At 57.7% G+C, this 27,786-nt stretch overlaps 2 protein-coding genes across 12 annotated transcripts in view; one reads left to right on the top strand and one right to left on the bottom strand.

Annotated features, from left to right (window-relative positions):
• Nucleotides 1-9,260, bottom strand: part of RAP1GAP2 (RAP1 GTPase activating protein 2) — a 60,483-nt gene extending 51,223 nt beyond the window's left edge. For 6 of the 10 annotated variants that reach the window (XR_007908010.1, XR_007908011.1, XM_051809171.1 and 3 more), the window contains exon 1: nucleotides 3,623-3,908. Coding sequence is in view for 6 of the 10 variants with exons in the window: in XM_051809171.1 (XP_051665131.1) it covers nucleotides 3,623-3,888 (266 nt within the window). In the remaining 4 variants the exon portion in view is untranslated. Of the gene's footprint in view, nucleotides 1-1,753; nucleotides 1,839-3,622; nucleotides 3,909-6,020; nucleotides 6,162-9,200 lie in introns of those variants that run through there. The other 4 variants (XM_051809177.1, XM_051809188.1, XM_051809182.1 and 1 more) reach the window with 3 other exon arrangements.
• Nucleotides 9,261-11,939: 2,679 nt separating this feature from the next.
• CCDC92B (coiled-coil domain containing 92B) lies at nucleotides 11,940-27,297 on the top strand. 2 transcript variants are annotated; one of them, XM_051809190.1, is made up of 4 exons: nucleotides 11,940-12,064; nucleotides 16,819-16,972; nucleotides 19,091-19,138; nucleotides 20,785-27,297. In XM_051809190.1, exons 1-4 carry the CDS (start codon nucleotides 12,020-12,022, stop codon nucleotides 21,435-21,437), a joined length of 900 nt encoding a protein of 299 aa, XP_051665150.1. In that variant the 5' UTR covers nucleotides 11,940-12,019; the 3' UTR covers nucleotides 21,438-27,297. The 2 variants fall into 2 exon arrangements, with proteins under 2 accessions (XP_051665150.1, XP_051665151.1); XM_051809191.1 differs by lacking the exon at nucleotides 11,940-12,064 and adding an exon at nucleotides 13,147-16,024.
• Nucleotides 27,298-27,786: the final 489 nt, after the last annotated feature.

The raw sequence follows: 27,786 nt of genomic DNA, 5'->3' as shown, positions 1-27,786 counted from the left end.
TAGCATGTTTGTGAAGACATTACACGAAACAGCAAAATCTAGTGGAAGATGTCCCTGTCCATGGCAGGGGGGTTAGAACTGGATGCTCTTTAAGGTCCCTTCGACCCAAACCATTCTGTGATGCTATGGTGCCTGCAGCAGCAGGGCACTGGGCTCACTGACCTGCTGTGTACCCTCACACCTTCTTCTGCCAGGGGCTGCTCCTCCAGCCACCCCTGCCATGCACCCCAGCCTTGGCAACAGGCAGGGATGCTGCAGCTGCCTGAGGCCAAGCTGTGCTGGTGCAGGGTCAGACCTCAGCAGCCGGGGCTCGGGTTCAAGGCCAAACACATGGTTCCCTCTGAATGTTGCAAACAAGGCACACAGGGCTTGGACTTGAGCTTTTCCAAATCCCGGTACCTCTTGTCAACATCACCTATATTTTTTCCACCATTTTGGGTCGTTTTTGCAAGAGCCAGGCTAGATTCAAATCAGAGCCAAGACACAGTCTTTCTGTTTTGGCATCCAACTTGGAGACAGATGTTAACTTGAAGCAGGGATTCATCTACCCCCATGAGGTTGCAAAGAGGTCTGGAGAGAATGAGCTGTTTTTAGCTCCTGGAAAAAATGTCTCTGCTCCTGTTGCTGCTGAAGTCCTGTTCCTGTTTCCACAGCAGCCGCTAACAACACACAGAGCATCTGACCAGGTACACAACAGGCAGCAGCAGGACAGGGACCCTTCAAGCAGCCCCCAGAACTCTGCCACCATACAGATATGCTTAGGGATGAAGAGAGGGAAGGATGATAAAACAAACAAGCAAAGAAAAAGGCAGTTTTGTTGCTGTGGTTATCATCCCCTGTGGGAGGAACCAGCAACAGAGGGAGAATGCAGTATCTGCGAAACGTGGTGTGTGCGAGCGCGAGCCTGCTGCCTGCAATCACGATGCATGTTGGATCTGAATTTAGACTCTTTGGCATGACTCCAACCCTCAATAAGTCGTGCCGTGTGGACAGATATTATGTCCCTTCTGCTACTAAAACAACAAGCAGTCTTAAATAAAACAGCAGAGCCTGGAGCATGCAGAAGACACCAGCACCTGGCAGGATCCATCTCACACCCTGCATTCACCAGGGATGCAGGCGACATCTCACACAGCCCTCACAGGCTCCGTGGAGCTCCACACGGGGAACACCGGTGCTCTGCCCTCGGGGATGAGAAGGTTGAAGGGAAATGCTCAGCCTGGTGAGCAGACATTGCTCTGCTTCCCCGGCAGGGATGAGCTGCAGCCTCGCTCAGGGACAGCGACGGGGAGGGTCATCCCAGTAGACTGGCGTGGGGTGCGCAGGGAGGCTCAGACGGCCCTTTTCTGTGTGAACACCTGGGGCTCCCCAGCCAAGGAGGTGCCCGGGGGGGGCAGGACCGAGCCCCCCGCGCCCCACCGAGCCCCACCAGTGCTGTTCCCGGGGACAGCGGGCAGAGCCCCGCACGGACCGGTGGATGACTCCTCCTTGAACGGTCAATATTTAAGGGCAGCGCCGGTAGCCACCTCGCCGTCACCCCACACACGGGTCCCGCTCCCAGTCCCCGGCCCCAAGCCCCCGAACAGCCCCGGGTTCTGGGTCCCGATGCCGGCCCCGGCCCCAAGCCCCCGCACAGCCATCGCGGCTCCGAACGCAGCCGGAGAAGCCGAGAGCCGTGGGGCAGCTCCGCTGCGGGTCTGCCCGCGCTCCGCCGAGACCCCCGGGCTCCCGCGTGCCCCCCGCGAACACGTACGTACCGGGATGGAGCCGCAGCCCCGCACCGTCCCTGCCGCTCCCGCCTGCGGATCCCGCCGCGGTGGCGGAGCCGGCCCCGCGCGGGGCGGTGCGGGGCGGTGCCGGGTGGGGCGGTGCGGGGCGGTGCCGGGTGGGGCGGTGCGGAGCCGTGCGGAGCCGGGCCGTGCCAGGCGGAGCCGTGCGCGCTCCCCGCCCGCCGCCGCGGCCCCGGGATCCCGCAGCGTGCGCGGGCACTGAGGCTGCGGGGGCAGAGCCGACTCCTGCCCCCCTGCCCTGCCCTGCCCTGCCCTGTCTGCAGGGGCTCAAAGGCAGCAACGCGTCCTCGACGTGGGTCCCTCCTCACTCCCATCCCAAGGAGCAGAAGCTGGCGCAGGCGGCCCGGCTCGGCTCACAACAGCTCTGTGCCCCAGCAGGGCCAGCAGTGCCCCGCGGCCACTGTCCTGCCTGCTGGCACAGCCAGAGCCTGGCAAACCCGGGACCTGCCGAGCCAGAGTTTGCTTTTGGGCTGCCCTGGGCGACGGCCCCAGTCTGAGTAAACATTTTATCCCCATAAGACAGATGCTGCTCATAACTGGTCGCTGGTGACCCACAGACTCCAGACTGCTCCGGGTAACTTCCCATCTCTCTGGGAAATCAAAAGAATCCACTAAAATTAACCCCATCGGGAAATCAAATTAATCTAGTGAAATTAACCGCAAGAGCACTTAACATTAATTATAAATGATGTTACACGCATTTCAGTTGCACATGCCAAATGATACACGTGCATCAGGGGTGAGGTTAACCCAGTCTCTGACAGCAATTTGCAAAAATTAGTTAAAATCAATAACCAGCACAGTCAGTTTCTAGAAAGCCTCTCCAGCGGCAGACAGCGGAATTACCGTCACGGGAAGCAGCTGGCAGCAGCAGGCATGTATGCCATGGCTCCTGCCGAGAACAGCAGGCCCTTACACTCCTAGAAGTCTCTTCCAGGTATGGATGTCACCTCCCTCCCTCTCCACCCTGCTCCAGGGTCTCTGCACCCCCAGAGACGCCTTGCCCTGCAGGAGGAGCACCCACAGCCCTTCCTACCCTGGGAAAGCTGAGCCTTTTGGGCACCCCCTCCCTCTGCAGACACCTTCCCACTGTTGTTCTTGTCCATGTGATTCTGGGCAGATAAATACTTCAGGGCTTTAAGGGCTCTTGGAGCAAAACTGCTGTTGAAATGGAGAGGGAAAAGCTTTTAGTGCGGCAGCCACCCGGGGACTCAGCATGTTCCAGAGCTCTTCGCAGGCCAGAGAACAGACGCGGCGCTCTCTGTGTCTGGAGGCCCATGAGGCTTTTATGTTAATGGTGTTTTATCATCAAACACAGGATGGGAACAGACAGCGATGCATATGCATCAGCAGGGAGAGCCACGGCATATGCCTGGGATGCAGCTCCCAAGGGGAGAATTTAAGCACTGAACAAAATCGGAATATCAGAACGTATATTTTCCAGTGATCACTGATGGCTGGGCCCTGGCTCCCAACTGGTTTTTAAGTAAATATTAAGTGTGCTGCATGCATAAAGTGAATCCTCAACAGGTTTTTGCTTGACCAAAAGCATGGGGAGTTTAAAAGCAAAGTTTGAGTGGACAGGCAGTAATTCCCTTCCACTGCTTTAAACCTAATGGCACATAACGGTGTTTGCAGCTCCTGGTACAGCTACTGCACCTGGAACTTCATTTTAAAGCAAAACCCAAGATGTTCAGGTGTCCCAGGGCTCCCAGACAGGCTGGGCTTAGGTGGCCCGTGTCAAAACCACGAGGGCTTGTGACAGAGCAAGCGGCACTGGCAGGTGATGTGCCCGTGCTCCCCCCAGCCCTGCACCCACTGGCCCCCCTTACCTGCTGGGGGAGCCCAGGTCTGCCCGGCTGACGATGCGGTGCTGGTGGGGTGAGTAGAGCCACTGGAAAGCCGTCAGTGTCCTCTCCTCGATGCGAAAGCGGCCTTCTCGCACGTACCTAAAAATAACATCCAGAGAGACTGAAATATTCATTAGTGCTGGATTGCGGGGAGGGAGAGGCAGGACACAGGGAGTGGCTGGCTCGGCAGTGCCACTCAGAGCTGCGAGTCCACCACCATGTTCTTTAGTGGAAGCAGAAAATGACATTACAGACTCTCTGCCTGCATCCCTGCACCCTCCCTGTCTTCCACTGCCCATCAGCAACCCTCCCACGGGCATGTGGCCATGGCTGGGACAGGGCATTCCTTGAGGGTGACCCCCAGAGAGGGGGTCCCTGCACCCTCCAGATGGGCATCTGTGGGGCCACTGCCAGCTGTAGCCCCTGTACAGCCCCCAACCAATATGGAACCCCTGGGCCAGGCCCATGAGCACACATAATTGCCACGTGCAAAAAAGCAAAGAGCAAACATTTCCAACGTAGCACAGGATACTCCTCTGTAAAGGCCCGGGGGGCAGAGGTACAGCACTGTCACCCTGGGGCACAGCCTGCCCCCAGTACCCACCCACCTCCCCCCCAACACCAGCCCTGTCCCTAGGCTATCACTAGCTTTGAGGCCAAGATAATGCATTTCTAGCATCATTTCAAATGTCAGGCCAGATGTTGAGGCTTATTGAGTAATATTCAAGTGATGAATCGATGATTATGAATTCAATTAAAGAAATACGGATTCTCTGTCAAGTGAGCAAAAGCCTGGTAACCACAGTTGTTCTCATCTTTTAGAATAAAATCCTGCTGCCTGCCTCCATCCCAGCAGCCAGCTGCACTTCACACACCCTGCTCTGAACATGAAATTTCATCAGCAAGCCATTAATAATTTAAAGCCCCTATGGTACTGGCTGAAGACTCACACACACACAGCTGCAGTGCCCATGAACCTCAGCCAGGGCTGGGGTGAGCTCATGTCCCCTCCTCTGTGTGTGGATGCTCCAGGAGGTTCATTGCCAACATTAACTACAAGTATCTGGCCACGTTGCTTTGATGGGGCAAAGGGGATGCACCTCAGTGCCATGAGCTCCACGCAGCCCTGATGAGCTGCTCTCTGCTGCTGGGCTCTGCCACCCGCCTGAACCCACCCTGCCCAGCCCAGCACTAGAGGGTCCTGTGGAGCAGGGGGTGCAGGATCCTGGACCTCCTGCTGCAGCTAAAGGAAGGGCTTCTTGAGCATGCCAAGCACAGAGTGACCTGCCAATCTTCTTGGTAAAAGCAACCAAGCATGGTGCAGTCCCAGTGCTCCCTGCAGCCCTGATATACGATAACCCTGCACAGAGCAGAGTCAGGGAAGCCAGGGTGTCCTTTGGGAAGTGAGGGGTGAGGCAGTGGAGATGCAGAACAGCCAGCCCAAGCAGCCGCTGTAACAGTTTGTGTCTAAGTGTGCAAAGAAAAAAGTGTCCTTGTCTGCAAGGGGAGGGAGGGAGAGGAAAAAAACAAAAAAGCTTCAGTGACTCCCACTGTGGCTACTCGCCCGGGATTGCGGGGCTCCCGCCCACAGCTGGGGCTCCGGTACCCAGCCCCGGCCTGGCTCAGGCTCTGATCCCGCCCGGGAGCTGCCGGGACCAGCCTGGGCCCCATCCCGGAGCTTCCATCAGTGTCCCCGCGGAGTCACCCAGCCACAGCTTGGCATCGCCGCAGCGCCCTGCTCAAAAGTCACAAGCTTCGGACGTCACAAACTGCACAATTCAACATAAAAGAACACAGAGAAAGCTTGTTCCCAATGTCAGCCCGTCCCGGTTGCTCCGGGCACGGCCAGCGCCCTGTTCCCAGCCCCATCCCTGCACGCCAGAGCTCAGAGCAGCCCCAGCACCCCACGCGTGTCCCGGGGACTCCCCCCGGGTGGGGGGACCCCGGCATCCCCGGCACGCTGCCGCTCCCACGCTTCCTTCTGCGCGGGCAGGGACCTTTCCGGGTGCAGGAAGTCTTTGGGATCCGACTCTTCTGCCTCTACAGGAGCCCAAATGCCAGCAATCCCCCTCCAAGCACGGATCCACCCTCTCCCTGCACGCCAGCGTGTCCCCCCCAGCTGGAGCAGCCGCCCCGCCGGGAACCCCCGCGCCGGGACACCCCCCGACAGCCGGGACCACGCGGCGCCCCTTGCAGCGCCCGCGATCCGGGGCGAGCTCCCGTGTCCCTCCAACCCCACTCGGGGCTCCCCCGCGAGGGCTCCCCTCCTCTCCTCTCCCGTAACGTGGGCTGGGAGCGCCCCCCACGCTAAAGCCCAAACCCCCTCACGAACTGAGCCCCTCCCGCTCTCCCCCTTCCGAGTCCCCCCCGCCGCACTCACCAGCGCACCAGCTCCCACCGCCGCTCTCCTGCCGCTTTGCCAGAGGCCATCCCGGGGGTCCCGCCGGGCGGGGGGGCCTGCAGACCCCGCTCGGAGCCGGCGGCGGCTCCTCAGCACCGGCCCCGGGGCTGAGCGGCTGCGGCGGCTCCTGCGCTCCCGCCCCCTCCGGCGCCCGGGGGGACCCGGGACGGGGGGGCCCCTCGGCCCCGGGCAGGTGCGGGGGGGCCGCCCCTCGCTGCCCGGTTATGTAAAGCGTTATGCAATGTCCCCCACCGGGGCAGCCCCGACGGACGGCCGGGAGGGCTGTGGGGGCGGGAGGGGCACACAACGCCCCCGGTACCCCTCTGCGGACCCCGGAGTCTCCCACCGACCGGCTGGATCCCATCCGGGGCTCCAGGGAAACATTCGTTTTCCAACCGTTCAGATGCTTAGAGCAAGTCTGCGCCGAGCATCCCAAAGGACCTCGGGAACAGCCACCGGGGTAAAGAAACCCTGAAACGAGCCCATGCCAGCCCAGCCCTCCCCAAACCCCCCACCCACTCCACCCCTCACAACCAGTGCACAGGGGTGAGTGGGGGCCACACCTGCACGATCTGGGGGCTGGACCCCACCCCTGGTTCTGTCACAGTTCTTGCTCGCCGTGAGAGTACCCACCCAAATCACTTGGCAGAACCATTCTCTCATAGATTAGAAGGAGCCCTGAGCCAGAGGTTCCCCCTGGGAACCCCTGGGTGCTGTGGGGGGCTCAAGAAGTAAATCAGGAGCACAATGTTCCTTCAAGGAGCTTCAAATAACACTGAAAGCTGTTTCTCAAAAGTGGTGTTCTGGCACTAAATCCTCACTTTTCTGGTCTTTGAGAACTTAATTCACAGCTCAGCAAACCCAGGATTCATAATCCAACAACTTCATTTAAACCAAATGGCATTAATTATTCAAATAAATACCTATTATTGGTAATTCTGGAGTCCTGCTGTTGTTGGGTCCAAACGAATCTGAAGAGCGCTGGTGCCTCCTCACAGCTGGGCAGCAGAGGGTGCTTTGCCTGGGCCACAGAAAAGGAATCAGATGGGGGTCTTCCGAATCTGGGCAGTGACCTGCCCTCTGGAGGGGCTCTCACCTCCCATGAGTTACAGGCTCCAGGCTGGAGGGAACAGCCTGCCCAGACAGACCACGTCCACGCACCGCATGGGCAGCTGGCAGCTGCTCTGCCACAGGGGCACAGCACCTCGGCCCTCAGCTGGGTGTGTCAGCTGAAATGGTAGCCAAGAAATCACTGGTATATCATATTTGGTGACCAGGCAGCACAGGGCTCACTGCTTGGCAAGGCCCTGCTCTGCAGAGCCCCAGAGCTGTGCTGGGCCTCACACAGAGGAATGTGTGTGCAGGGGGGAATGACTGAGGGGGTCTCACTACTCCAACCACTTGCGCTGCCCCCCAGCAGGGTAGAGCCATGGATGCACCTTCACTGACCCTCACCCTAGCCTTGGCTTCTCTCTCTAGCCCCTGTACCCCACTTCAGGAGGTCATGGGCAGGGGAGCAGTGATGGGAAGGGGGGGAGGAAGGAGAGGAGTTTGAAACACCCTCCTGCCTCTGGAGCCCAGGAGCTGACCCACCTCTGCTTCAGCACAAAGATCTTTGCAGACCTCAGAGATTTAAAAGTAAAAACAACTTTTATTTTAAAATATTTGAAAAATTGGAAAAAAGTTCTAAAATAATGAGAAAAATAAAAAATTGGAGTGTTCGCATATCACATACATGCTAACCTGCAGGGATAAATTGCATGGCTTAGCTCAAGCAAATATCCTTATGAGTAGATATTTTACAGTCCCCGTGGAGATGTTAAGCTAATGTTAAATTTATTAAAACCCTCCAGCTTTTAGCCTTTAGATTTTACGGAGCCGCTTATTAGGTTCTTCAAAGCAATTAGAAGACACACACACTATGTTTCAATTAGGCTGAAAAATAGTATTTGAGGCGAAGTTAAACTCATTTTTAAATTAAATGCAAAAATCCCCCTAATAATTAACTCCAGGGTAGAGAGGGGGAAGCTCTGGTCTCAAAGCACTCCCATAGTCAGCCATAGTCCATAGAAGGGTGCAGGATTCAGGTTTAACTCCAGTGCACACAGGATGATTCCTGTTGGGAATCAGCTGTGTGGTCCAGGAACCAGTCACCGCCGAGGGGATCTGTGCTCACCCAGTGCAGGACCTTGGCCACATCCAGACTCGCAGGCAGAAGCTCCATCCCTCAGCTCCTCCAGCAGCCCAGGAAGGAGGGATGCGTGAGCAGGACCAGCCCCAGGTGCTGCCCGGGACTGTCTCTGCCCACTGACTGCGGCGCCGTGTAGGATCCCTGCCGTCCTCACCTGCCCTCCCGGGACAGGTATCTCGGCTAAGATGGGATCAACCAGACCTCAGTGTCGGAGCGAGACTCAGAGGCCTCTGAGGGCAGAGCGAGGCCGCGGTGCACAGCACACCTCACCCGCGGTGCACAGCACACCTCACCCGGGGTGCACAGCACACCTCACCCGCGGTGCACAGCACACCTCACCCCCTGTGCACAGCACACCTCACCCGGGGTGCACAGCACACCTCACCCGCGGTGCACAGCACACCTCACCCGCGGTGCACAGCACACCTCACCCGGGGTGCACAGCACACCTCACCCGCGGTGCACAGCACACCTCACCCGCGGTGCACAGCACACCTCACCCGCGGTGCACAGCACACCTCACCCGCGATGCACAGCACACCTCACCCGCGGTGCACAGCACACCTCACCCGGGGTGCACAGCACACCTCACCCGCGGTGCACAGCACACCTCACCCGCGGTGCACAGCACACCTCACCCGCGGTGCACAGCACACCTTACCCGCGGTGCACAGCACACCTTACCCGCGGTGCACAGCACACCTCACCCCGCGACCCCCGCCCCGGCCCTCCCGCCTGCCCAGCACCGGCTGCGGGCTGTCAGCTCGGCCGCAGCAGGAAGCCCCGGCAGCACCGGGGCTGCAGCCCGACAGGACCGTGCTCCAGTGCCACCCACACCGACAGGGCCGCACGGGCACTGCCCGTGCTGGTGCCGGTGCCAGCACCGCTGTCCTTACCGCTGTCGGTACCGCTGTCGGTACCGCTGTCCTTACCGCTGTCGGTACCGCTGTCGGTACCGCTGTCCTTACCGCTGTCGGTACCGCTGTCGGTACCGCTGCCTGCGCCGGTGCCGCCGCCGCCGGTGCCGGTACCACTAGAGGTCAGTGCCGGCTCGGAGCAACGGCCGAGCCCAGCCCCTCTCGGCAGAGCTGCCGCCCGCAGCACCACCCGCATCCCGCATCGCTCATCCACTCATCCCCGCATCCCGCATCCCTCATCCACACATCCTGCATCCCGCATCCCTCATCCACACATCCCCACATCCTCACATCCCTGCATGCCACATCCCACATCCCTACATCCTCTCATCCTGCATCCCCTCAGTCTCCACCAGTCTCGCTCCAGGGGACAAACCACGTCGCTGCAGCAGAACCCGGGGCCGAGGTGCACAGTGGGTCCCCCCATGTCTGCTGCCCACGTTGCCACGCTGCTGAACGCCGGGGTCACCGTGCGCAGGGGCTGTCAGCGCCCTCACTGAGGCACATGGCAGTGAGATGTCTCCCAGCTGGTGTACAATGGGCTGACTGGCTCTGCCCAACAGCCTCCAGAGCTCAGTCTCACATCTGGGCTGAAAGCGGGGACCCCGCAATTCCTCCTGAAATGGCATTCCTGCCATTTTTGCCTCATTATGTTATCACAAACAACGTCAGATCTGTTCAAGAAGCAGCTCCCTTCTCTTGGAGCAAGGGAGGAGTGGGGAAGGGTCACAGCGTAACTGCAGTGCAGGACATCATGGTGGCTGGAGGCATCAGCAAAGGGACTGCCAGGTCCTGCTCAAAAAAGCTGCCAGTGAAACCAGTTCACTGTGGAACTGGTGATGGAATTATCCTGTGCCATGCTGGGTGCAGAGGATGCGTGGTGCTCTGCTGCCATCCGGCGTGGCAGGCTGCATCCTGGAGCCATGACCTCATTTACAGAGCAGCTCTCCATCCCTGAGTGCCTGACCTTGACTGTTTTATCCAGTGGAAAATCAATGAAAATTGTTCAAACCTCGTGAAACATGATGCACTCAGATATCCCCTCTCCCCTCCTCCCATCTGTAGCTCACTGCTACTCAAGTTAGCACACAAGTTAGGACAAGACACAACGCGACATTAAAAACACCCACACCCCCTAAACATGGTACACTGCCCTGAGAGGGACAAGTGACACCTTGGCAAGCATTGACCTGATGGTCACAAATGGGTGAGAGGGGCTCCTAATGAGATAGCACTTCTCTGAACAAGAAAGGCTGCACTCTTCTCCTTCACACAGGCATCTGCCACCTCTTAACAACTTGTTGCAAGAAGAACTCATTTTTCAGAGAAAACAAGTTGAGAGGAGACCCACGCAGGAGTTGGCATGACTGGGTGAGCACTGGGAAGCCCTCAAGCTCTCAGTTGTGCTGGCTGAAGCTGCAAGCAGATCTGTCTGAATAACTCATTACAAATCAGCAGCTTGTGTGTGCATGTGTAGACCCTCAGACCCCACTGCTCATCTTTTCTCCTGATTTAATGATTTCTCTCTTTGTGCAAACTAAACTCAATCTCTCAATGAGCCCTAACACCAAAGCCAGCCTTCCTCTGCTACTAGACACAGCAGGCCAGGCTGGACCACACTGCTGTGCATCAGGTGAGGGTCCAGTCCTCTGTGCTCCGTATCACACCTGGAGCATGTGCTTCGCTGCAGGCACAGCAGTCTGTCGGCCATGGCACACCCTCAGTCACTCTGTGGAGCACAGCACTCACTCAGAGCCTGGAAGCACCCAAGGGAAGGAAAGGATGTGGGATAGTAGAATCATACCACAGACCATACCCCGTGGGCTGCCCTACAACTCCTCCGTGTGGTGGTTGTGCGCTGGTATAAGCAGAATTGAAGTAGTTTTAATGTGAGGATGGCAGCACAACCCAGCTGAGCATCAGAGCAGGAACACTGCACTCCCTGTGGCAGATTTGGGTTTAAGGGAACGGGGATCAGCAGACTGTCAGCTGACGGGGAGGACGCTACCATTTCCCTGCACCGTCACTGCCGTGCGGATGGAACAGGCCACCGCATCCCAGCTCCCCCGCCAGAGCAGAGGCGCAGAGCATTGAGTCATCTTTGAATGTGGAGCCCCAGCTGGTCTGGGCACTGCAAACAAAAGGCATGAAGAATCAGTTACCACATGAGTAAACAACGTTTTTGCGCTATCTCTATGACCGCAGTTTTGCTGGTTCAGCCCACTGGTTTCCTGGCTGCAGGCGGTACCGGCCCACATTTGACTCACATCCCCCCGAGCGGCGGTAACACCGCAGCCCCCCAGGGACACACCGCCGCTGCCTCCCCCGCAGACCCCGAGCCCCCCGCTCTGCCCCCCTGGGGCTGCTCGGGGGGTCCCCGCGCCCGGGGCTGGGCGGGCGGCGGCCGCGGGACCCGGCGCGGCTTCAGCACTGCGGACAGCGGCGGGAGCGGGGACGAGAGTCCCCGGGGAGCGGAGACAGGAGGGTCCCCGGGAGAGCAGCCCAGCCTCACCGGAGGTCCCGGAGAGCAGAGTCCCGAGAGTCCCGGGGAGCGGGGCCCAGCCCCACCGAAGGTCCTGAGAAGCGGGAGCGGGGCCCGAGGGTCCCGGGGAGCGGCGCCCCGTTCCCGATGCGGCTCCCCCTGCAGCGGCTCCCCCGGCCCGGGCCCGGGGCAGTGTCCCCGGCGCGGGGGTCTCTCCCCGGTCCCCGCCGCCGCCCGCCCCGGCGGAGCTCCCCAGTTCCGGTCACGTTGCCGCCTGTTTACGGGCGGCGGGGCCGGGCCGGGCGAGGCGGGGCCGCCGCAGGCAGCGCGGGCAGCGCGGGAGCCGCCGCGGCCCCGGCCCCGGCCCCGGCCCCGGCCCCGGCGCCCCATGACGCCCAGCGGGCGCCCCGCCGGGCCCCGCCGCTCCCCCCAGGTAAGGACCGGGCGCGGGGCCGGGGGCGCGGGGCCGGGCCGGGGCGCGGGGCCGGGCTGCGGAGCGGGCGGGGTCCCCGGGCTGCGGGGACGGCCCCGCAGAAGTTCCCGCAGCCCCGCCGTGCCGGTTCTAGAAGTTGCTTCTCCCGGTGCCCGCCCCGGCGGCGGGCTGTCCCCGCTGTCCCCGCTGTCCCCCGAGCCCGCTGCGGGCTCAGCGCCGGCACCGGCAGCGCCGCTGCCAGACCGCGGCGGGCGGGCGGCACCGCGGGAGCCCCGGGGGGAGGATCGGCCCCGAGCGGCCGTGACGGGCCCGGTTCGGCTCCCGGCGCAGAGCTCGATCCATAGCGAATTCCCCCGGAGACGGGAGGAGAAAGCACGGCCTTGCCTTCAGCATCCGCAGCCCCCTGACAAGCCTCGCTGGGGCTGTTCCTCAGGCAGCTGTGCTCAGAGAATTGAGAGAAAACACAATAATTTATAATCAACGTCTGTATTGATTTTATCTGTAAATAGATACTGACAGATAATGAATAGCAAACAGCGCTCCGAGTGTAATTCTGTCTCTGCTGAGATCAGGGAAGGTTTCCCACTGACTTTTCCAAGGCCGGGATTTCACCTCTGGTTTCTATTCCTGGCATTGCCACTGCCTCTGTGACCTTCTGCAAGTTTCTGAGCTTCCTGCTGTCTGATTTCCCGACATTAAAGATACACTGGCTTCATGGCATTGCTGCTAAGTTTTTCTTTGTATTCTTTGAGCTGTAAATACTAAGCACTATGTATTTCTAACATGTATCAGTGTTTATTCCTGTATATGTTTTAATGTGATGGAGAGGGGGTTGCTGGCAAGCACAGCAGGACAAATTATCGACCTGTTCCTGCAAACCTCATTTGTGCCCTCTGACTCCCAGCTACTTTGCCATTTATGGGGAATAATGATCAGACGGATAAGGGCCGGACCTTGCTGTGGTGGTGTGTGTGCAGGGGTACATGGACATGCAACACTGCATCTGCCTTTCAGATGCATCATCGAGATGGAGGGTTTTTCTTGGTCAAAGTTTTGGGATTCTGGTTTGCATTGATCAACAGACTTCCGTAGAGTTTTGCCCTGGAAGCAAATTCTCAACCAAAGCAAATCAACCTGGGCAAAGGAAATCAGCTCTTGCAACTGATTTAGTCATTGTATCTACTTCAAGAGGCTGCTTCAGTCATTTTGGTTTGTGAAATAAGAATTTGATAAATTGGGATGAAATTGCAAATCTCGCTGAGGTTTTCCAACAGTGCTTTGAAACAACCAGCTAGATCAGGACCCTCAGTGTGCTTGTCCCAAAGGTTGTGGTTGCATGGTGAAAGGATAAGGAGTGGGGGGAAAATGTGGTTTAGAGGCAGGGGCAGGCCCATAGGAAGGCTCAGCAGTCAAGTCTGTGCCCCCATGATCACCCCGTGTGGGGAATGCAGGGGGCTGAGCCCAGCACTGGCTCAGCAGTCTGTGCTCAAAGTCTTAGATGGTCAGCAGGGGAACCCTGTTACTGGAAAGCTCTCAGTGATGGATCAAAGCCCCCTGGATGTCTAGTCTCCAAAACTGGAGAGAGCTGTTCATCCAGAGCTGAGCAGGGGCCAGCTCAGGCTGTAGGTGTCAACTTTGAATAGGGGCAGACCCCACCTCTTAGCTGATTGCTGCCTCCTTTCCTTCTGTGTGTATGCATGTACCACTCTCAGAAGCACAAGGGCACAGAGTATCCTTCAAGCTAAAGAGGACTATCACTTACCCTTGGCTTTTATTATGAATGATGTTGTTTTCTAGAGTTGTAACCTCATATATAACTCCTCAAAGCCACAGAGTACACGGTCACTTTGAGAGCTTCCACCACCAGTTTCCTTGGCAAGTTAGAACTAGTCTGGAAAAGAGAAGTAAGCAGCAAGGCAGGGATCAGAGGAGGGACATCCAAGCTCATCCCTACCTGCTGCAGTACAACAATCCTTTTGGGAGCCACACTCATCCAGCTGGGCAGGGGGAGCTGGTGCGAGGGACAGCTCTAGTCACTAGTGCTTCGGGTCTCACCTCTGTGGCACAGGGTGAAGGTTCCTGCCTTAGTTCACTGCATAGACTCATGGCCATCACCCCTGTGGGTGCTCTGAAGCCCTCGGCATGGGGAGCTTTGGCATTACTAGATGGGAGCTGCACTGGCCCAGTGAGCACTAAATCAGCCAACAGCAGCTAATCCTTATTAACTCCCAACACTGCCAAGGATCGTGCTGTGTGAAACGACCAAAGGCATGCATCAAACTAAAGGCTCAGGATGCTGCTGCAATGCCCACTTGACTTCAGAAGCCATGGAGGGAAGGTACCAGCTGTCGAGAGTTTGGTTCTGAAACCCTTTGGGATAACTTGCCTTGGTGAGGGAAGTGCTTATCCACTGCTCTGTTAACGTCAGGGACACTCCAACACCTCACTGATGCTCCTGAAACCTCAGGACGAGATTGCAGCTTTGTTAACAGCTCTGGCTCTTGCATCAGCGCCTGTGAGGCAGAGCTGTGTGACCTGCAGAGGGGACAGCACAGTCCTCCTGTCACCCAGGGGGCTGCAAGTGGTGAACAGCAGGTCCCCAGAGCCCCAGGAGAGCTCTTCCCATCTCTGCTTTTGGGCAGCAGCATGACTGTTTCCAGCACTGTCCCCATTTCCAATGAAGGCAGCTCCTGCCCTGCCTGTCTCTGTGTCTTGCCCTGTCTGCCCCTGTGTCCGCCCCTGCCTCCCTTAGTGCTGGTGGGAGGTTCATGGCTAGACAAGACAAGGTGCTCTCTCCTCAACATGAGACACCAGATGTTCCTGCCACAGACTGAGAGCTGTTTCTCAAGAGCAACAGTGAAAGTCATGTCAGACAGGCAAAGCTGATTCAAACCACTAAAGATTTCCCACAGCAATTTTGGAGACAGACTTCTTTTGATCCCATACACAGGTAAATTATGAGGACTCTTCAACTTCCAAGTCAGAGACGATAAATAGATCTCAATTCCAGATTTGTTTTCTTCGAAAACATTTTTCTTCTTCCTTTAGAGCTTGATATTTATCAACTATTTATTTTTAAAGGAAAACATTTTCATTGGTTAAAAAAAAGAGTAATTTCCTACTTAGAGGGAGAAGGGAAAGTTCAATGGAAAATTTACAGCCAATTCTACTGAAGACATTTCAACTAAACAGAACAAAGTGCTTGAAAATAGCACTATGTGTCCCCCGGGCTTCGGCCAACCTACTTTCTGATGTTTCTCGAGATGAGGTACCACAGCTCCCACCAAGAAGCTGCTCCAGAGCCCAGCTCATCGCAGCCAGGGCTGGCAGGAGGGTGTATCCGTGGTGTGGTTTGCAGCCCTGGGCTCCTGCAGATGCCAGTTAACTCTCATAATTTTTGCCCTGGTACCAGGACATACAGCCCTCCAAGGGGCCAGGCCAGCCCCAGCCCCTGGCGCAGGTGGGTCTGACCCCTCTGGCAGGGACAACCCCAGCAGAACACAATTTGGATCATTTTTACTCCTATACCTGCCAATTGGGTGCTGCAGCTGCCTCCAACCACCCCACACCCCCCAACTCATCAGATACAGGAACACGGAGAAAACCTGCAGAGCCTTTGGCAGGAACAAAGCTTTGACCTTGGGGCACTGCCAGGATTGCTTACTGTGGGATTGAGCTTAAATGCAGTTTGATTTGATTTTGGTTGCAGGAATGATCTCAAAATGCCCTACCATGCCGGGTGTGCTGGGACTGTGAGAGGAGTGCTCGCTTGGTTCAGGAGTTTCTGTAGAAAGACAACTGGAGTCAGATGTGGATGAAGGAGGGAATGGAACCAGCTTCCCAGTGACAGGATGGTGCACACTGTCCCTCAGGCTTGTGGCACAAGCTCCCCACAGAATCATTTAGGTTGGAAAAACTTCTCAGGTCTTCCGAGTCCAGCCACTCACCCAGCACTGCCAGGTTACTTTACTTTGCTGCAGCTTCCCTCCTTCCTGGGCTGGATGTGGGAGCAAGGACAGAATTCCACACACCACTAAATGTTATTTCCCAGGATTAAGGGTTCTTTGGGGGGTTATTTTTATCTCTCTGTGCAGCAGCACAGGTGGGTGGCTCACGCAGCTGCTTTGCCGAAGCCATTGGTGACACGTAGTGCTGGACCCCCAGCCCAGCTCAGACATCAGCAGCTCTTGTCTGCCAGGCAAATTACCAGGGAAGACGTTTCTTCTCCTGGAAGACAACAAGACTCCTCTCGCCACACGGCGCTGATCGGGTTAGACGGAGCATGTTGTATTTTTCATGTGCTGGATCCTTGCTGCAGTTGCTGCTGCCTAATGTGTGGCATGTCAAGTGAGAGCCAAACTCCTCTCTGGTGCAACTCCCACCTGGGGATGGTGGGGAGCAATCCTGTCCCAGATGCATCCTGCTCCATGATAAAATATTCCCTGGGCCAAATTCAGAACAGAAATGGCTGCTGCAATGCCAGGGTCCATGCAACAGCATTTTCTGCCCATGCAGTCCCTGAGCAGGCAGGACGGGACCTGGCCGCAGGCACGGGGTGATGAGAGGGCTGGGGCCATTCCCTGGGGATTGGCTAAGCAGGGCTGCTTCACCCACAGCCACATCCCTGAGGAAAGGGTAGAGGAGAGCAGGCACCACCCTGCACCCACAGGCTCTGGCCCTCACAAGGGCTCTGGGGCTCACAAGCCCTGTGTGCTGCTGCACGCTCCATCACCAGCCATCTCCACTCCCCACAGGCCTGGACCGTGAATTTGGTTACGATGGAGACGGTGTCCCTGGAGCACCAGATCCAGAGCGTGCAGCGGCACATCGCTTTCCTAAAGAAGGAGCAGATGGAGCTGCTTCATGACCTGCACCTGGAGATCCTCCGCTTGCAGAAGCACTGCTCAGGTGAGCGTTGGGATGGCCACAGTGTGTGGGAGCTGCCTGCTCACAGAGCACCTCGGGCAGGAAAGCTCCTGCTGGCACCCCAGGGTGCTCACACAGGCACTGGGCAGGATGCAGGGAAGGCATCGGGGCTCTGCCTGGCTGTGGCTGTGGGGTGCACAGCTGCCGGCCCCCTACCCACGGCCCCACTGCAGCAGTGTCACTGTCCCCTCTAGCCATCCCCACAGGAGTGACAGCTGCCCGGCCTCCTGCCACCACTCAAACTCATTCCAGCCTGTGCCACTGCTCTCATCAATAATTCAGCCGTAGTTAATTACGCCTTGTCTTCCAGCCTCTCGTCCTCACGGATTCCTGGGAAACAAAGACATGTCTGCACTGATAAAACTGGCTATTTTCCCCACCCTTTCTGAGCTTTTGCTGTTCTGTTTCATTGTTTTAATGGTTTCATCTATGGCCTCTCCAGACAAGCAAGACAGTGGGGTTTTCCTGCCTAAATCAGGCTGAGGGGTCTGTCCCCAGGGGATGAAATGAGCCCGCTGCACAATTGGTTATGAGTGATCTCCCCTTCCCAGTGTGACCCATGGACAGCCCTGTCTGACTGGAGAGGTCCTGTCCTACAGGTGAGGTGTGTGGTTCTGCAGTGCCTGTTCTGCCAAGAGTGATGGGGCAACCCCTGGGTAGTTTTAAGGTGACTTTGTTGACATTTGAGTGCCATTATCTAGGGGGGCTGTTTGCAGGAGAAGAGTGGAGGCAGTCAGTCAATTCTTCCTCACTGGGGCCCTGTGGAGCTGTGTCTGCTGCTCTGGCACTGTTGTTTCTGACTTTTTCACTCTTCCCTTGGTCTCTCCAAGGCATCCCTGTGGGAAGGGCTCTCCCTCCCACAGAGCTCGTTCTAATCTGCCCCTGGGGGGTTGTGGGGACAGTACTGGGGCAGGTCCCTACCAGCCCCCATGGCTCCAACACAGAAGCTTAGACCCCGGGCTGTATATGTGTCATCCCTACACTTGCTCAGCAGGGTGGTGTCTTTGGAAATAGGCAACTGCTTTGGTTTTCATTTGGAATATATCTGAGATTCCAAACTTATTATTTTAGCTTCAGAAAAATAGCACAATGGCCATTGATTCCCACTGGGGCAGTCAGGAGCACTGAATGCTTTCCAGAAACTGCATTATGTTCTCAGGTACTTCTGCCTTCTCACTACAGATTTGTTTTCCAAGACAGACAGGCAGAGCAGCCTGAGCCAAGTGTTCCATTTCAGGAGGATGGCAGTGATGAGGATTAGAGTCAACATGAAAGCAGATTAAAAGAAAAATGTAGGGCAAAGATTAACCATTTGAACTCATTTTCAGGGGGAAAAAAAGCCCTCAAACAGCTGAATGCTGCTGCTGCCCCCCTCCTCCTCTGCTCAGGGCTGTTGGTGGTTGGGTGGGCTGTGATAATTAATTCAAAAGGGATTGTCTGCAAGAGTGTGCAGAGTAAAGTGAACTCCAGAAGGTCCCTGAGCTGCCCTTTGTGAGCTGGTATTGTAGACCAGGACTAAGCAGAAAGCAGGCAGAGAGCAGGCAGCATGTCAGGGCTGAGCTGGCAGGAAGGGGCTGCAGCTGGTGGGATTTGGAAGGGATTGGGAAGCTCCACGTTGCACTGGAGCAGGGCAGCATCCTTCTGCAGGCACACTGTGCTGGGATGAGGCAGTCCCGCTTGCGTCACACGCAGAGGCAGCGATCGGCCTGGAGCAGTAAATTATGAAATGCTTCGGGTGGCAACTTACACTTTGATCTATTTTCAGTCCATTGCTCTGCTCTTTGCCCTGATTTAAAGCACTGAAAATGGTTTAGCAGCTCTCTTAGAAAAAGGAAAGGCATTGCCAGAGGAATGGAGCCTCCTGCTCCGCTGTGGGATAGGACCCAAGGATGCTGCCTTGGCCACCAGGCTGCTTAATAACATAAATTGCCAGAATTGTCTATTTTTAGCTCAGCCTGATGGCCACGCTCCCACATGGGCCGGCAGAGGCAGCGCTGCAGCCTCAGTGATGTCCAGTGCCCTGCAGGGAGCAGAGGAAGGCACAGGGAGTGCAGCATGGGTGGGATGCCCCTCCTCAGTCCTGTTCCATTTCTCTTCCAGAGCTCACCCATGACCTGGAAATGAAAGAGCTGGAGGCTCGCCAGCAAGGTAAGAGCACAGCTTTGGGCACAAGGTAAGGGGGAGCGTGTGTGGGTGTGTGGGCCACCTGAAAAGCCTGGGCCAGAGGGGACCCATTGGGGCTGCCCAGGGAGGGGGCATGGACCTTGGCTGAGGGGACAGAGGGGCTGAGGGCAGGGCTGGGAAGGCAGCATGCAGTTCACAGGCTGCTGGTAGCCCAATAAATGCTGGTGTCACCCAGGAACCCCACAGCTGGCAGTGGATGCTCTGTGAGCAGCCTGGTTCCTCTCCCTCCTCCATCCCAGGGACAAAGCTGAAACTCCTCCCTGGTGCTGCCTGGGCACAGTCCCTGGCACTAAGCCCCAGCCTGCACTGTGTCCTCAGCACCAGGGCTGGCTGTGCCAGGGTGGGTGGGGGCTGCTTTCGCTGGGGCTGTTGGGGTCCTTGCCCTTGGCACCCTCACACAGTGCCATGGCTGGCTCCAGTGGGATTCTACTCTCCCAGCCCCTCCTGTGGAGCCAGGGGCCCCTCCCTGCACCAGTGGGCTCCCTGATGGTGAAGGGTCTGGCACCCAGCCCACCAGGTGCCATCAGGGTGTCATCAGCCACAATGCAGCGAGTCCCACCCATGGTCCCTGCCCGTCCTTTAGCCTTTTAGAGCTGACAAAGAGCACGATCATTTTGCCACATTTATGGGGCAGCACCATGATTGCTTTTCTAATGCCATGCATGGAATAATTACTGCCTGCAACTGCCTCCCTGGGACCTCATTATAAAGTATTTTCCCTCTGCAGCAGCACTGAGGAGCTGAGGCTGTAAGGGACTGCCAATTGTATAGTAAAAAGCAGAGTATTGCAGAGGACAGGAGCAGGCCTGGGCAGGCCAGGGAGCGTGGGCGGGTGCCAGCCAGCGCCCTGCCAAGGGCTGGGTGTCAGAGTGGGTGGCTGGGGCTGCTGGGGGCAGGAGCCCAGCCCAGCCCTCCTGCTGCCCGCTGAGCTCAGCCCTTCCACCCCAGGTGGAAATCCCCCTGGCTGCCTGGCCATCCTGTGCCAGGATGGGGTTGCCCAGAGCCCAGTTTTCCCTCCTGGCATATCAGCTCCTTCTCTGCTGAGCACAGCCCAGCTCCTCTGTAATCTTGGATTAACATCTCCATCCTTGTTAACCAGGCTGTGGAGTCCCAGGGCTTGAGGCCAAAGTTGAGCTGATGGTTTCCCTGAACCACTTCCTTTTCTCTCCCAGTCCATGTATTCCCCCATGTCCTCCGCACACACTCAAAGTCACTTTTAGGGTGAAAACCTAGTTACTTAGGGAAATTTTAAAACTCTGGTTTTAAAGGTAAAGATGGCAGGTTCCACGGCAATGATGTCCTCCACTGAAACTGCCTTTGCTGTCACCCCACATTTGGGTGTTACACGTGGCACTGTGCCAGCGGCACCGTGGCTCAGGGCTGACAGGGTTCCTGTGCCTGTGCTGGCAGCAAGCCCATGCTCGGGCAGCTCATGGGAAGTTTTGGAGCCCCAGCTCCAAGAAGAACCCGCACAGCCTCAATGGCACCGGTGGGACATGCTGGTACCACGGAGTGGTCAGTAGCCACATCCACGTTGGGAGCACCCGGCAGGAGCAGTGCACTGAGCCACTACTGCCTCTCCTGACCCCTCTCTGTGCTTTGACTCGCAGATGTCCTGGACCGAGAGCTGGAGGAGAAGTGCCGGGCGATGGAGGCCCAGCTGCAGGAGAAGGAGAAGGACAACCTGGAGCTGCGCAAGGAGCTGCAGCACAAGGAGACGCTGGTGGCTGCGCTGCGCTCCAGCCTCCGCAGCAAGGAGCGCCGGTTCCTGGAGGAGCTGAAGCGTCGGAGCCACCGCGTCACCATCCTCGACACGGAGCTGCAGAAGCAGACGGAGGCGGCCGCCTACCTCTCCCTGCAGCTGCACGCCACGGCCCAGCGCCTGCCGGGCCCCCGGGCGGGCGGGCGGCCCCCCGAGCAGCCCCCGGCCGAGGGCAGGCCCCGGCGCCGCGGCCACAGAGCGCCCGCCCGGCGCCTGCCCGGGGACGGCGGCCGGCCCAGGGACCCGGTGCCGGAGGAGCACGATGCCATGCCCGACCCGGCCCTCTTCCTCTACACGTCGCGGCCCCGCGCCCCGCAGCGCCTGTCCCCGGAGCCCCCCGAGCCCCCGGCCCAGCCCCGCGGCCCGGCCGGCAACGCCCGGGGGCAGAGGCCGCCCCGGCAGCCCCCGCAGGACCCGGCGGCCAGGGCCAGGTCGGCCAAGGGCGAGCCCGGAAAGAGGCAGGGGGCCGGTGCCCACGGTGCCCCCCGGGCCCAGGAATAGGCCCAGGAATAGGGGACAGCGTGGCCCGACCGGCCGGGAAGGCCTGAGCCTGGCAGCACCGGGGCGGGCGCCGGCCAAGGTTCTTTTCCCCCATCCCCTCGGGGGGTGAGGGGCAGCAGAGAGCGGCCGCCCTGCATGCACCTCCCACCCACAGGACACCGGCGGGACTCCTCTGCCCGAAGGGTCTGAGCCGAGGGTGGCACCGGCAGAGCTGCGGGACAGGGGAGCACCCACCACCTGGGCTGTGGAGGGGACATGGTCCAGCGCCTGTCCAGAGCTTCCAAGGAAAGAAGGAGAGAGAGAAAGAAAAAGAGAAAGAGAGAGAGAGAGAAGAAAGAAAGAAAAGAAAGAAAGAAAAAGAAAGAAGCAAGCAAGCGTTTTTGTAATGAGGAGATCTTCCTGCTGCTGCTGCCCTCAGAGTGGGCACCAGATGTGTTTTCTCTAGCCAGGGGTGCCAGGAGGTGTGTGTGCAGCAGCAAGGGGCTGTGCAGCGTGTGGCTTGGCACAGTGGGATGAGCTCAGCCAGGCCTCCAACCCCGGGCATCACCGACACTGGGCTGGCCTGGAGAGGGCCCAGGACATCACCCGGAAGGTTCTCCAGGATGCAGGAAGCTGAACAACAGTCCATCCTGTGGGTGACAGAAGGATCCCCTTCCACAGGGACAGTGCTGCCGTGCCGGCCAGGTCCCATCCCGCACTCTCCTGTGCAGCAGTTTGGCTGTCTCCAAACCATGTCTCCACATGGATTTCCCCCACATTACATTCACACACAGGACTCAGACAAGGTGGCTGCACAAGAGCTGGAAGCACCCATCCCACCAGTCCCCCGTGGCTCCTTGCCTGCCACAGCCGGGCTCCATGTGCTGCTGGAGCAGGGCTGTTCCCTGTGCCTCCTGCACAGGGCTCTCGGCACCAGCATTTCAGTTCTTAGTCACATCTAACAGCCAGGTCTGGGTTTGCCACCAAGGGCTGAGCAGCCCCCCAGTCCTCCCTCAGCACCTCCTGTCCCTCCCAGCACAGCAGCCATAGGCAGCTGCCTTCACCCTGCTGGGGCAGCCTTGCCCGGTCTCCAACGAAACTGTCAGCTTTACAATCCATTCCATGGGTGTTGTGAAACACCCCTAGGAGGGGAGGGCTCCGGTGGCCAGGCAGGGCAAAGGTCTCGCTGCTCAGGGCCTGTGCTGCTCGGGGCAATCCAAGGGGCAGGTTTCACCCCAGCACGTGGGCTGCCAGCCCTGGCTGGCCCAGCTGTGCTGGGGCAGCGACACCCAGCTGGGACCCGACCCCTGCCCGCAGCCAGTGCCCTGCCTGGGTGGTGGGCAGCAGCCTCCCCCGGGACCCTCGCTGCCTCCACGGCTGGCACAGGCAGGAGGGAGCTGCAGGGGGCAATCAGACCCCATTTCACTCCAGTTCGGTTTGAAACCTCTTCAAAGACATCACCATCATAGACTAGTGAGGCTTGGCCTGCCCCCGCTCAGCCACAGTGTGCCCGTACAGTCAGAGCTGTCTATTTTTGTAGTTCAATATTTATATACTCTATTAAAATGCTTTTATGAGATTTGCAGCAGCAGTGCCCAGGCCAGCTCTTTGGTAAAAATGAACCCTGAAGCATGTGAGCTGCACTAGCAGGGCAGAAATTAGCAGCTTTTGTACATTTTCTTTGGCTGTGATGTGAATAGTCAGGCTTTGGAAGGCAAGACCCCTCTTGCTCCCCCAGGGCACCCCTGAGGGCTTGGACCCCGCTCTCCCCAGCTGCTCCCATGGTCCCTAACACATCCCTGGGTTTGGGAAGAAGTGCAGCAAAGCCATGCTGGACCCTCCTTACAGGACCCAGGCAGCAGTTGCCCTGGCTGAAGGCCGGCCAAGGTGTGCAGCTCCTGGGGCACAAAAGCTCCAGCAGGAAATTTTTGAAGCCCCTGACGTGTCTGGAACTGCTGCCTCAGGAGCACAGAGCCCCCACCAGCTGCCACCAGCCCTCCCAGACTGTCACCCTGCAGGAGGCTGCACAGAAGATGGCCCTGGCAGAGCACTGCATGCCCAGGCTGCCTGCCTGGGGCTGGCGGGGTGCAGGGCAGCAGGGGGGCACTGGTAACACCCCGCTGGGCTATGAGCACTGGCTGCAGTTGCACAAGAGAGAACACCCCAGAGCCTGGCTCCTGGAAAGGCTGTGGGATGCTTCCCACCTGTTTCCCTTTGTACAGTGATCTAAGGCAAGCTCTGCCATGCCCCAGCTCTGGGGTGAGCCGGCTGTGCTGGGGGCCCTGCTGTCACCCACCCACAGGGGCAGTGAGAGGGGTTTGTCAGGCATTGCAGGAGCAGCCCTGGGGCTGCAGCATCATGATTCCAGGGATGCCATTTCCATGAGGTGCCCTTGGCCTCTGGAAATTGCTGTTTCTCTCGGGTTCTGAGAGGTTCTGCTGAGGATTTGTCTCTCTGTTAAGGTGAAAGAGGGCAATGTGTGTCCCTGCGTGCTCAGCTGTTCCTGCAGCTGTGGTGTGCACAGCTGCTTCTCCCGTCCTTCCGAGACAATCCCGATAGACACAATATGATGCATTTTTATTACAAACTCCTTGATGAGATCATGGAGTTCATGACTGACCTGAGCATTGAAAAGGGGAGGGAGAGGTATGATCCTTTTTCTATGTAAATACCTTCCTAACAATCATCATCCATAGTGCCTAGTATGTAAATGAAGCAGCCATGTCTGAGCTGCAGGATCCTTTCCTCTCCACCACTAATTAGCAGCTTGCTCAAGGAGTTGATCCCATTCCCAGTCCCCCAATGCCTCTTCCTCCTCCCAGTGCTCCCAGTGCGGGTGGGCAGCTGGGCAGGCCCGGAGCCCCAGAGCCCCAGAGCCCACGGCCGGGCAGGCAGAGCCACCTGCAGCAAGGGGAGTGTTTCCCAAGGGGATGGAGAGGGAGCACCCCAGTTCCCCCTTCATGCCAACGTAATGTGCTTGGAAATGAGTTGTCAGGGTGAGGCCTGTGCTTTTCCCTGGGTGCATTTGCCTCAGAGCAGGAAGGATCAGCTCCTGTGTGCTGTACCTGCTTCAGTCACTGCTGCTTTTCTGGGGGAGAGGATAGCTCTAGAGATACTATATATACACTTATATATATATATATATACACACACATACAGGCACTTGTTTTGAAGGGAATACACTGTATGATTGTAATAGAAATGATGTTGAGATAAATTATTTTACTCTTTGTATTTATATAAAATGATCAAAGAGATCATGAAAAAAAAAAAAGATCAAAAAGATACTCTTCCTATTTTTTGCTGAGAAGGCTGCTGGAGATACTGCAAGCCCAGGAGCTGCCAGAGCACAGGCAGGGCCTGCCCTCCCCTCCTTGTGCCAGGGGCTCTAACAGACCCACCTCTCACTCACATTGTAAGTGAGCCCTTAGCCTGTAAGGTGTAACAGGCATCTGTAGGTGCATTTAGTCTGTGCTCTGGACTCCTTGGGAATCTAAAGGGTGCACACAGCTTTGACCTGCACCACACACCTGAGAGCACAGACCAAGGAGTGCAACCGCCAACACCTACGTGCTCTGTATGGAACAGGCAGTGTTTGATGTTGACTTGTAAAGCTTAATGATTAGACTGGAAATGGAAGCATAGCAATAACGCTCGGTTGTTAAACGTCTTGTGTGTAAACCATCACGTGCTGAGAGCCGTCTACTGACTAACAGCCGGGCTCCTCTCCTCTGCTCCCCCCAAGGCTCATGGATTTGATGTGTTGGGTTTGCTAATCTCTTTTCATTATTATTATTATTATTATTATTATTATTATTATTATTACTATTCCTAATGCTGTCTGAGAAAGTGATGTTGCAAATGCACCTTGCAGCAGGTGCAGGGTGAGTGGTGGGTGGGTGAGATGTGCCTGCCACACTTGCTGCAGCAGAGGCGGTTCTGGCGAGGGGTGTGCACTCCCCTGGACTTATTTCAGCCCTGTACAGATTAGTCAGGAAGTTCTCTCTCTTGACCCTGTTAACTAAAAAGCCATATTTTCTGAATGTGTTTGCTGGGACTAATCTAAGTGCTTCCGGCTGCATCCTTCCCATCCCCGCTAGCCTCCTAACCTTCCCACTGCTGCATGGCTCTGTGCAGAGACTGTCTGCACTGGGGCCAGGCCCCACTGCTTGGGGAAGCTTTGCCCAAGGCAGAGCCCAAGGCTTTCTGTGAACCGCCTTATGGCAAGTGAAGCTGGGTTCAGGGCCCAGCTGATGGGTGCTCTGGAGGGGCTGAGGGGTGGTCTCTCTGGGTGCCCAGGAAAGCTGGTAGTGACACAGCATGAACTGGCTGGAGCCAGTGGTGTGCAGGGAGTGCTCTGCTCTGCACAGTGCATCTCCATGCACAAGTTCCCTAAAACGAGCTCCCAGAAGGCAGAGGAGCAGCAGCACTGCAGCTCTGGCCAGCACTTCCCAAGTTCTCCTCAAGCTCTCCCCACTGGGAAGGTAAATCAGCAGCATGACAAGGGACTTCCATTTACAGGGCTTAGGTGAACCTTTCTGAGTCCTTGTGTGCAGCCTTGTGAACTGGCTCCTGCTGCCCCAGTGAAGCCCCATGACCTGCCTTTTTCCTAGAACAGCAGCCCTCATGTCCCAGCAGCCGTGACGAGCCAGTCTCACTGTACTGATGCCGCAGCTGCCTCAGTGCACGCCTGTTCTTGTCACTCTCCTGCACTGTCAGTGCCTGGCTGCCAAGTCCTACAGGGAATGCAACAGGAGGAGAGAGAACTCCCTTATGCCCACGGATTGCCTCATGCTGTGGATAAGATCAGGAGTGCCAGTGTGCCAGGCTGGGTGAGCAGGAGGAGCCTGGGATCGATGAGCACAGCGGCCGCGGAGGAGCTGCCAGACACTGTGGCCTGTAAAAGCACAAAGATCAAAGCGCCGTGTCCCCTTGCTGTCAGAGGAGCCCTTTGCTCCCCAGGGCCCTGTTTCTGCCTCTGTCTCCTCTCCTCCTGCCCTGCAGGGATGCTGCTGTCCCAGCCACATGAAGGGACGGTGCCACTGGACAGAAGCACCTGGAGGGGCACACTCGGTACTGCCACCACATCCAATCCCTTCCTCTCACCCTCCCTCCCCTTGCCCCTTTGGGCAGGAACAGGAGCACGAAGCTGCCAGTGTGTGAGAGGTGCACCCAACCCACACCCAAGTGGTGCCTGGTCCTCCCTGGACAGGGTGTGGTGATGCCTCCTGGCTCTTCCTGATAGATTTCCCTGATCTTGTGACTTCCAAAAAAAGCTCCCCTTTCCCGTCATTACAATTATTGCAGGACTTAGACCATTGGGCCATGGAAATACCCAAAATCTTTGCATGTCTGAAGCAGCAGACTCTTTCTGCAGCCCTGTGGGGACGAGCACTATCTGTATGTTTCAGAGTCACTGTCACCCCAGTCTGTGCAGAGGGTCTAACCCTCACAGCGTGGGGACATCACCCCTTCCTGGCCAGAGCTGTGCTGGGACCGTGGGAAGGCCTCTGGCAGAGGAAGGAGGAGGGCAGCACCCATGGTACCTGCTCCCCTGTCCCAGAGCAGCTGCAGTTTCATTGGAGCAAAAATATTGTCCTTGGCTGAGTTTGCAAAGCTCAGTGAGAACAATAAACGCCTGTGCCTCATGCTGGGGAGCGCCGTGGAGGGACAGATGCCAAAGGTTTGACACTGCTCTGCTTTATTTGAATGTTCATTTTGCTACATGTCACCATTATTTGCCAGGATGATGTTCATGTTGACTTTGCTTTTTAACCAAGTGCTTTTCAAAATGTGTTAACATCAGAAACTAGAGTATGGAGCTGTACTTTAGGAATTGTTGTAATATGCCTTTTTCTTAATAAAGAGATTGAAATCTGCAGAGGTTTGTACTGTCCTGCCCCAGCACCCAGGACCTCCAGCCACAAACCACGAGCATCTCTGCCTCCGTCCCAGGCCTGGCTCCTACCTCACCACCTAGAGCCCCTTCAGAGCTCTGGGGAGAACTTAGAGTGCCCCCCATCCTTACAGGGACCTGCAGGTCAATGGGGGGGATCACTATCAGGGCCTGCAGTGACAGGGCCGGCCCCGAGCTGCGGGCACACGAGGCCGGGACACCCGCGGCTCCCCGGGCCCGGCTGGGCGCGGTGTCACCCCGTGACCCCCGGCGGCCTCCGGGAAGGTCGCAGGCAGCCGGTGACCTTCACCGGGGGGGGCCTGCGGGGCCTCCCTGGCCGGGAGCAGGAGGCGGGGCCGTGCGGGGCTGTGCGGGGGCTGTGCGGCTCTGTCCGAAGCCTGCGGGTCTGTGCGGGGCCCGTGCGGGTCTGTCGGGAGCCGTCGGGGCCGGTCCCGGCGCGGGGCGCGGCCCCTT

This window comes from Manacus candei, unplaced genomic scaffold (assembly GCF_025592945.1).
Source record: "Manacus candei isolate 608988 ecotype Guabito, Panama unplaced genomic scaffold, ASM2559294v1 h1tg000076l, whole genome shotgun sequence".
NCBI lineage: Eukaryota > Metazoa > Chordata > Aves > Passeriformes > Pipridae > Manacus > Manacus candei.
The sequence above is the reverse complement of the archived record's forward strand: the minus strand, read 5'-3'. Positions and strand labels throughout refer to the sequence as shown.

What these genes read in the sequence shown, in the direction of transcription:
- CCDC92B (XM_051809190.1), top strand. Translation starts at nt 12,020, where the DNA reads ATGACGCCCAGCGGGCGCCCCGCCGGGCCCCGCCGCTCCCCCCAG. An exon ending in GGCCCCGCCGCTCCCCCCAG is followed by an intron (nt 12,065 to 16,818) that starts GTAAGGACCGGG and finishes CACTCCCCACAG; the next exon opens with GCCTGGACCGTGAATTTGGT. An exon ending in CTTGCAGAAGCACTGCTCAG is followed by an intron (nt 16,973 to 19,090) that starts GTGAGCGTTGGG and finishes TTTCTCTTCCAG; the next exon opens with AGCTCACCCATGACCTGGAA.